Raw genomic sequence first — 10,000 nt, 5'->3', positions numbered from 1 at the left:
AAACGCTGCTGACTTAATCCCTTGCTTTATATCGAAGATTTACGGAGAGGCTTAAGAGACGGTGTTCATTTGGTCCTTGATGTCAGTAATTACCGGTTGTAAAATGCGACTTCAGTTACGGTGGCGAGATCAGGTCCATGTCTAATTGAGGCCTGTTGATAGAGCGGCATACATGATCAAATTGTCGGCTCCTGTCAGCCCCCGCTCGTTTTATTCATGTCGTATCTCGTTGGTTTAATAAGCCTGGGTGAATTAATATGTAGCGGTGTTAAATAAATGAATATCACGAGGCAGAACGCAGGTAAAAAAGAAAATAAAAAAAAAGACTCATGGCAGAGCGAGCGGCCATGAGACCAGAGCCTCAGGGCCAGGGAGCAACAGGGAGCCATAAGAGAAGGGCTTTCAGAGGCTGTGGCGACCGTATGCATGTGACGTCACCCCATTCAGACGTCGTCGCCGCCGCCATGGATGGAAATGGGGGAATCTTAAGCGCAGAGTTATTACACTCAACCAAGCCCGTTCAGGAGCATTTTGTTCTTCGGCGCGAGTTAAAAAGCAAAAAACTCGTTCGTTCCTGTGTTCTCAAAGTGCTGTGTACATGTTAGGGATGGGCGATGCATCACTCTTTCGGGTTATTATTGGCTCCTGGTTGTCGGCAAATTAGTGGTTTGCTTTGTTTGCATAATCTGTGCTAATCACGTGTAATTAAGTAAATTGCAAAACCTGGAAATCGGCAAATTGTCCCTTCGTGTATGATTTATGAGCTGGACTTATTATATTTTTAGTTTTTTATTTCTCTTGTGAAAATCTTGTTCAGAAAACGTGCGTGGTGTGCATACATTGACAACGCCTTCCTTCCCTGACACATTTTCTTGGCGAAGGAGAATGTGGAGGAAAGTGGCTTTAACAACCGTACAATAGGGGAGTTAGCGGCCTCCATCTTTCTGATCGGCGCTGCTGATCGGTTTTCGGGCAGGCTGGACCTTATCTAGGTGCCCGGGCAGTCGTCGTTCGTCGGAAATGCAAAAGTAGCTTCAGTAGCTTAGTCCCCCACCCCCATCCCACCCCCTCCACCCCTTCAAGGTTGCAGCCAAGCGCTCGCGAGATCTTGCTCTCGATAGGAAGGAGGAGTTAGGGTGTTGACGGCGATCCTGCAGATACCGCGAAAACTACAACCTTGGCGATGTTGGCACCGCCACATGTCACTGCTTTATCAGTGCCTTCACATCACTGCCGCGTCGCTCCGTCTTTCTTAACTCTGGACCAGATCTGTCGTCGCAAAGAGACGAGCTAAGGTCATAGCCGAGACCTATTCCGCTGGTGTGTTCCGCGAGACATGTGCTTTCCCTGCTTACCCGGCTGCATATCGACTCTCAGGTGCACGACTTTGCATTCGGGTCAAATTAAAATTTTCTTCTGTTTAGTAAATCATTTTAGTGGTGTTTAAGCGCAAGGCGTGTGAATATGTCTTCCCTGATAGAATCTGGGTCTTGGTTGGGTAATAGCAAGATTATGGTCAGGCACTTACGTAACAATTTAACCTGGTCGAGATTGACAAGAATGAAGCAACCGAGTCCCGAGGACCTGTAAGACCTAGCGTATGGCGAAAGGATGCATCCTAGTAGGAGGAATACCCTTTGGCGGACATCTGTAAATTGCCTTTTAATTAATAAAACCTACTTGCCGTTTTAGCACTCGTTACGATGAGCACAGAGTTGGGTCGTGTTACTCTCAAAGTGTGCGCCGTAACGTTGGTAGGCGTGTTGATGTATTTCCAAGCGCGGGCGTGTTTACTCTGGTGAAGGGACGCCGTGCAAGTTCGACTTGGCGCGAGCACGTATTTCACCTAACACAAATAAACCGTGTTTAGTCAAGTCTTCCAATCGTCCTTTCTATGGCAGCTTGGCGCATTTTAGAGCTGCTTTATTGCCCTGGACTCGGGGCTTAACGATGGCTGTAGCTAATTCCTAACTCTGAACACTGTCCTTGCTTAAGGGTGCTCTCCTAAGCGGCGAGTGCGATTCCTTTTGCTTCGAACTCTTTTCTTTCTTCGTTGTTGTGGCTTGTTGATAACAGCCGCCCCAAATCGTTTTTATTTCTTCCAAAATATTCGACGACTGCAATCTTGACAAGGGTCGATTGAACGTTATGCGCCGAAGGGGAGTTGGCCATTGCGGGATGCCGAGTTAGTAACTGCGGTTGTGTTCCTTCGCGGTTCGTCCTCCAAGGCCTCGCGAATCCCACTCATGCGGGTTAACTTTCTCTGGCGAACAAAATGGTAAAGGTCCCTTTTTTATTGCGTAAGTGGTTAGTGTTTAACGGATTGCATTTTTCACATTTTTTGACCGGTATCTCGATTGATGGCAAGAAATGGTAGGTAGTGTCGATACAGATTTAGTTGCTGACTGAGTTAGAATTACTGTACGTGGAAAGAAGTGTCAATATAGATAATTTCCCTCTCATTTTGCTCAAAGTGCAGTGAAAAAGACGAAGCCTAGAAGTAGATAAAACGACATTTTTTCGTATATTTTGTTTAGTTAGTTCCTTGGCGCTATAAATTTTGTGCCAAGGGTAATGTTTGCCTTTTTAGCTATAATAGTTTCGAACTAAACTGGATTTTACTTTGTCTAACCATCTAAAAAAGGGGCTTGGTGTCGGCAAAAGAAAAAAAATGTCTACGCAAAGAAAAATAATCAAGTACGCCTTCAATATTCCTAGTCTGTTTAAGGCAGGCTGCGCTTCATAAGAACTGCAGTGGTGCATTTACTGCGTCGGAGACCCCCCAGCATGATGGCGCTCGGAGTTCGTAGTGACAAACTCAAATGGGTCTGAATGAGAACATATGATTCAGAGTGAGGAATGTAATGGACGCGTTTCGATGTTTTATCTTCATCGGAATGAATTTTGATGCAAATGAATAACACAGAAGCACGTCAGTTACAACTTTTACGTCGTAAAGTTGCGCTTTCTTCCTCCCAACTTTTTCTACCGGACGAAGCTGCCTCTCCGTGCCTAACGTTACAAAGAGATAACACTTCCTCGTCCATCTTGCGGCGGGGCGTCTTGTTTGTAGAGCGACGGACCCAGCCCAGGGGATCAGAGGGGGGAGGGCTGGCTAGGGTGTTATAGGTGCGCTACCAAAATATTGAAGGAGATACGTATCGCTCTGAGTGGGTCTTCGGATGCAGTTGGTGTTGCGTAAGAGGGTCGCGTGTAGTTACACGATGACGCCAACTTTTGTACTTTTCTCTGGGTGAGTAGCGTTTTTTTGGCGGAACAGGACGCGGTTGTGAGGCTGGTCTTCGCGTGAGAGGGGGAGGGGAGGGGAGGAGGAGGGGGTTGCAGTAAGGCAACACGACACTACCTGTAACATGGAGAGGATCCTTGAGGACTTTGCACGCTGCAGGATCCAGCGAAGTGCCGGGGGCGAACAAAGACAAGGAAGTGTATAGAAGGGGTTGAGGTATTTCTTGCATGAGTAAGACACACCGAAAAGGGAAAGGGAAAAGATAAAGAATAGGCGTATGAGTAGTATGATAAAATAGAATGAGAAGGAATGAAGAGGAAGACAAGAACAGGGAAGGTAAAGATAAAGCTGTGTTTGAAGTCGAGGTTTCGGTGAAGGTCCAGGGAGGTACATACTAAGTCGTTCGTGCAGGATTTCATTATAGAAATTGAAGGACGTGATCACATGCGCTCATATTTCATCAGGGCTAACGAGGTCCCCTTAAAAAAAGAGCCTCGCCCCCTTTGCCCGGGGAAGCCATAACCCTTCACCTTGCCAGCTGCTGTTTGTTTTCCCGGGCGTGAGTGGGCGGAGGGAGTGGAGGATGGGCGGGTGGGTGGGTGGAGAGGGAGTGAGTAAGGGGGAAGGGAGCAAGTGGGTAAGCGGCAAGGGGGACTAGGGATGGCCAGGGGGCTCTAGGTGTATGTGTGTGAAAGAGGAAGAGGGAGCGGCGGGGAGGCGAAAGAAGGGACCCGGAAGCATTTTAGATAAATTGTTGGTTAAATGCAATCATGGGGAGGCAGTGACACGGGGGCGCGGCGGGCGAGGCGGAGAGGGAGACGCCGCCTCTGGGTAAATGGGAACGCGACACTGTGAACAAATGAGAACACCGGAGTGTGAGAAAATAGAACACTAGACTGTGAGTGAATGGAAACACAGCAGCAAGTAAGTGGGACCCAAGATGGTGGGTTTCGCAAAGCAGTTTGTACATGGGGCACAAGGAAGGCGCAAGGAAATGGGTAAATGTTGGACACGACTCGAGTAAATGAGATTATGTAAAGGGAACATAACATAATGGTTAAGGAAGGGAATGAACACAATGCAGGAAATGGAAGTGAGGGAATGCAACACAATGCAGGAAATGGAAGTGAGGGAATGCAACACAATAGACGAAATAATGGAGACAATGAATTGAATTGGACACAGAACGTTAAGCAAATAGAAACTGAGTAAAATGAAAGGGTAAGGATGTAAAAAAGAGAGAGAGGAAAGAGCTGATCCACATTTTCCCAGAGAACGTGGAAGAGGGATGCAAGAAGAATACGAAGAAGAGGGAGACTAATAAAGACCGGCGAGCGAGTATGGCAGATAGGTTGAGACACGGAAGGGGAAAGAAATAAAAATTAAGAGAGAGACGTGCGAGGAAAGGGGGAGGGGTAAGTGTGTGATAAATGGCAAAATGAGGAAGAATAATAGTGCTCGGAAAGGCTCAGTGCCAAAGAATGGAAGGATAGAAGGGTGAAAAAGGGCCAGATGTATGAAGATGGATGGTGAAGGATAATGACAAGGAGTATGGTTTGTGAGCAAGGAGTCGGGCTACTTAATCTGTTTGTCCTCGCGTTTGAGAGTCGTGTCGGTGGGATAAATGGTGGCGCGGAGACGTGTATTGGCTGTGCGTGTCTGTGGCTGTGTCTGTAGTTGTGTGTACGCGTTTGAGCGTGCGTGCGTACGTGTGAATATCTTTTCCATTTAATTTGGATTATTTTCAGTATAAATACATGGCATTTTTTAAACGATATGAGTTAATGTATAAGGTATGTCCGAATATCCTTATTTGTGGCTGCGTCGATCTGTATATATATGAATTTATGTATGAAACACGTTTGCAGATATGAAAGAAAATTGCATATATGTATGTATAAAACATGCGTAGATATGAAGACGGACACATGAAATATGTGTGTACGAACTCGTCGCGAGGGGAGGCGTGGGAGCGGACTTTGGGAGCGAGAGGAGAGGGAGGAGCGCTTGGCCGGGACGTCTCTCCTCGGTCAGAGTTGTAGAGGGAAAGTGAAGGAAAGGGAAGTGGAAGAGAATGGATAGGCAAGAGGGATAGGAAGTTCTGCGTTTGTCTGTCTTTTTTCCCCAAGGCAAAGCACTCTCAAAGTTCCGTATTAGAGCGACTTGAAACTTGCTCGTGTGCGTCTGCAATGGCGTATGTAGATCGGGTACCTTGGTCTGTTTGTTTTGGTCGTGAGTGTCGATGTTGGATTTGTAAGATCGCAGGAGGTGGTTTGTGTACGCTGGCGGTGGGTGGCAGGTGTTTTTTTTTTTTTTTTTTTTGGGGGGGGGGGGAGCTGCCCTAACTTTTACACCCCTCTTTTGAAACGGATCTTCAGGGCTTAATGGGAGTGGGGAGGGAAGGGGAAAGGGAAAGGGCGAGCAAGGGAGAGAAGAGATATAAGAAAAGTGAAGGAAAGAAGGAGGAGGAGGGAGAAAGATATTGATGGAGGGGTGAGAAAGAGAGATGAAGGGAGAAAGAAAGACAGAGAGAGAAAGAAAAACAGAGAGAAAGAAAGAAAGACAGAGAGAGAAAGAAAGACATAGAGAGAAACAGAGGGTGAAAGAAAGAGATAGAAATAGAATGATAGAAGAGTGAAAGAGAGAGAAAGAAAGAAAGAAAGAAAGACAAAAAAAAGAGGAGAAGAAGAAAGACGGGGAATGAGGTGCGGTTCACAGAGACATTGGAAAAAAAAACTTGAAAGTGAAGGAAAAGACCCAGCGGAAAAGGAGAGTGCCAAATGGCTCGATATTTCCATCCGTGATGATAAAGACCGCAAAAATTGACGGTTTGGCGAGGGTCTCCACGTGAAAGTGATCGCGAGCGCCCACGTCGATTTGCGGATAATCACACGGGGGCCCTTAACGACCTCCGTAGCTTCCATTATTTGTCGCCCTCATTCCAAGGCCAAGAAGGTCGGTGATTATCTCTCCTTGGCTTCTTGCGTTTCGATTTCCTTTACCTTTGATGAGGCTGATATTTGTCGATCACGCTCTGGTCACGTGAGTTTTTTTTTCACCCCGGCTGTTTCTAGTATTTTTGTATTATTATTCATAATGTTATAATTAGTATCATTATTATTGTTATTATTGTTGTTGTTGTTATTATTATTATTATTATTATTATTATTATTATTATTATTATTATTATTATTTTTATTTTTATTTTTATTATTATTATTATTATTATTATTATTATTATTATTATTACTATTATTATTATTATTATTATTATTATTACTATTATTATTATTATTATTATTACTATTATTATTATTAGTTAGTAATTATCATTATCATAATTTTTGGAGGGATTACCATAATTATTCTTTTTTCTTCTTACAGACATCACGTGGTGGTCCTCGTCTCATCACCATCAGCAGAACTGACCACGGCTTCGGCTTCACTTTGCGCCACTTCATCGTATATCCTCCTGAGCTCTCGGTGAGTATTCGAAGTCGGTGTCAGCACGGTGGAGGAAGGTGATCAGTTGTTTGATTTTGACTGTTTTTTTTTTCTAATCTCGCCCTTTCTCCTGCTCTCTGCGTTTCTCGTCTTCTCCTCCTTCTCTTCCTTTTTTTTTCTTATTCTTCTCTTTCTCTTCTTCTTCTTCCTCCTCCTCCTCCTCCTCCTCCTCCTCCTCCTCCTCCCGCCCTCCTCCCTCCTCCTCCTCCCTCCCTCCTCCTCCCTCCTCCTCCTCCTATCCCTCCTCCCTCTCTCCTCCTCCCCCTCCCTCCTCCTCCTCCCTCTCTCTCCCTCTTCATCCTCCTCCTCCTCCCTCTCTCTCTCCTCCTCCTCCTCCACCTCCACCTCCTCCTCCTCCTCCTATCCCCTCCCACTCTCTCTCCTCTTCCTCCTCCCCCTTATCCACCTCTTCTTCTTCCCCCTCCACATCATTCTCTTCCTCCTTCTCCTCCTCCTCCTCCTCCTCCTCCTCCGCCCTCTCCTCCTTTACCGCTGATGCAAAGAACCCCTTCAAAGGAGGATCTAAGATGAAGTGCATCTTCTTTACCCAGTAAGTCGGGATAATGTTCACACGTCTTCACCACAAGAAGACACCTTCAGCGCCCCGTGAGGTCCTTGACATACTCGTCTCGGGGTTCTGGATTTTCTCTCTTTTTTCTGACTTTTTTTTTGGATTGTGTTTAATCCTGGTCGTAAAGTAGGTTTTTTTTCTTATTTTCTCGTTTCTTTCCGTCCCTCTCGGGCGTCGGTTTCATTGTTATTAAGATAATCTTGAGATAAAAGGAGTGAAAGCTTGCAAACATGTTTTATTCATGTTGACCTAAATCATCCCACGAGCAGACTGCGTTATTGTTGTCGCATCTACATGACGTTGTGTTATTTAGATGCTGTTATTTCCGTGTCGTATTGCCTCGCAGTGGTTCTTAGAGCCCGCCTGCCTTGCAGTGAGCGGTAGGATCGACTTGATTTTAAGGGGTGTGGGTAGTGGCGTCATGTTGATTACGAAAAGAATGACAACGATGTTTTCGCCCTTCTTTATTAGTGGTTTAGGTTGTAGGGTTCCGTACCCCGCGGACTTGGGGTTTAACAGTGTTGAGATAAAGTGTTGACTCAACTGATGTCCTTGTGTCATTGTTTAGGTTATGTTGTCTCTCATTGGTGGTCGTGGGTCACATGAGTCGTCTGCCTGCCTAGTGCCTTGAGAGAAAGTCTTAGCTAAGACGTATATCGGCGTATTTCTTATTCCTTTTCTTTTATTTCCTTCATATCGGATTTCTTTTTCCTTTATCCTACTCCTCCGTAACCCTCTCTTATTTCATCCGGTAAGACCTATTTAGTCACGTCCCATAAACAATATTTCAGTGCCATTTCAAATCGTAAAGAATGGCGGTCGTAATAACTGATTTGCCGTGACGGGCTATCAGGTTTTATTATGGTAATTGATGCCAAGTGCTTATACTTGTTATTGTGGCATTGGGCATCAATTAGGGCCTGGGACATAAACAAAGCACAAGGTCTCGTAGCTGCAGGTATGATGGCGATGACAAGGTGCTGGTGATAAACAGTCCCACGTGACCGAGCCTGGCTTGATGGTAACAGATGGCTCAAGCATTGAGACGGGCTAATCATGTCGGGCTGCCCTTCCCCTCTGCCCCTGTCGCCTATTGCGTTGATTATTGGGCGCGGCGGCGACGAAGGCCTTGTCTCTGAGGGGAGCAACATTGCCGTGGGACTCGAGTTATGACTGCGGACGATCGGTTTGGTAGCAAGGGAGGGTCTAGGTTTTGGAATTTGAGGGGAATCTAAGTTTTGGAGGATGTAGCAGTGCCTTTCCCGTCTCATCATTCGGCAAATTCGGCAAAGGATGAGAAAGGTAGCAGTTCCCAGAGGTGTGGCACGAACAATCGTGAGGCGAGACCACGGTGAGTGCCGCGGTTGGAAGAGGATGACAGATGACCGGAGTGCTAATGATGGGTGTCTCCTCAATAAAGACAAAAAAGGAAGGAACACTCGAGATGAATGGGCGAGATAGGGTGTCTAGGCCTAAGAGGAAGTGACGTCTGGATGCTGCGAATGGCTTGATACCAAGAGGGGCTAAAAGAGGGGCTTGACCTACACGGCAATGGGGGTCAAGAGGCTCCAAGTTAAAAGTGTTAAGGTTCCAGGTACATGGTAAAAATAAGTTTGCAGGTAGGTTATTTAAAAAAGCAATACCCAGTCGACATGGAATGCTCATGTTCATGCAGAAATTGGTTACAAATCGATGAAAAATAATCGCTCATGATTTTTTTTTTCTCAGTAAGCCCTTCAAATTAGGGCGGTCGGGTTTCAGGAACCTCGGCATTTTTCTCCCTCGGCCTGGTGGGTCTGATCTAGTTACGAGGGCGCGGCTTGTCGCGAGGCCGGGCTTCAGGGAGGCGGAACTTGGGAGTGTTAAAGTGTGACTTATTATTATCATTGTTGTGGCGGTGGCTGCGGTTGTGACGTGGTTATTTTACACCGTTTTTACGCCTAGTTGCAAGATTCTGAAATGAAACTTAAGGCACTGTCTGCCAAGGAACATAAATTCTTGCGAATGAAGTATTTTAGTGTATCACTTGTGTTTATCGTCATTCTTACCACACTGGTACTACTACTACTTCTACTACTACTACTACTACTACTACTACTACTACTACTACTACTACTACTACTACTACTACTATTACTACTACTACTACTACTACTACTACTGCTACTGCTACTGCTACTGCTACTGCTACTGCTACTGCTACTGCTACTACAACTACTACTGCTACTACAACTACTACTAATACTACCACCACCACTACCACTACTACTAATACTACTACTAATACTACTACAACTACAACTACAACTACAACTGTAGCAGCCATGATAAAGATATGATACGATTATTGCCTTTAATTGTGTTACATTATTGTGACGGTAATGATAATGATGGTGATCATGATGTTAATACTTCACCACAGCTGCTGCTATTGCTATCTCTCCTTTTAATTTCTGCACTCTTTATTAGCGTTGAATATCCACATGACTCATTTCTCTGAGTCGCGTTCTCCTGTGACTGCGACTTCTATTATGACTCTTGACTGCAACTTTTATTACTGCGGTTACTTCTACGACTACTTCTATTATGACTACTGTTACTGCGACTTCTGCTCCAACTATTACAACTACTAATAGTACGACTTCTGCTATTTCTATTACTACGATTTCAGTTCCTAC

At 45.3% G+C, this 10,000-nt stretch overlaps 1 protein-coding gene across 17 annotated transcripts in view; it reads left to right on the top strand.

Annotated features, from left to right (window-relative positions):
* The window catches only part of RhoGAP19D (Rho GTPase activating protein at 19D), a 345,152-nt gene that overhangs the window by 168,584 nt on the left and 166,568 nt on the right, over nt 1-10,000 (top strand). For all 17 annotated transcript variants that reach the window (XR_011399443.1, XR_011399441.1, XR_011399442.1 and 14 more), the window contains exon 2: nt 6,632-6,730. Coding sequence is in view for 12 of the 17 variants with exons in the window: in XM_070136586.1 (XP_069992687.1) it covers nt 6,632-6,730 (99 nt within the window). In the remaining 5 variants the exon portion in view is untranslated. The remainder of the gene's footprint in view (nt 1-6,631; nt 6,731-10,000) is intronic.

The sequence above is a fragment of the Penaeus vannamei genome, chromosome 22 (assembly GCF_042767895.1).
Source record: "Penaeus vannamei isolate JL-2024 chromosome 22, ASM4276789v1, whole genome shotgun sequence".
Taxonomy (NCBI): domain Eukaryota; kingdom Metazoa; phylum Arthropoda; class Malacostraca; order Decapoda; family Penaeidae; genus Penaeus; species Penaeus vannamei.
Note: the sequence above shows the minus strand (reverse complement) of the source record. Positions and strands in the feature narration are given on the sequence as shown.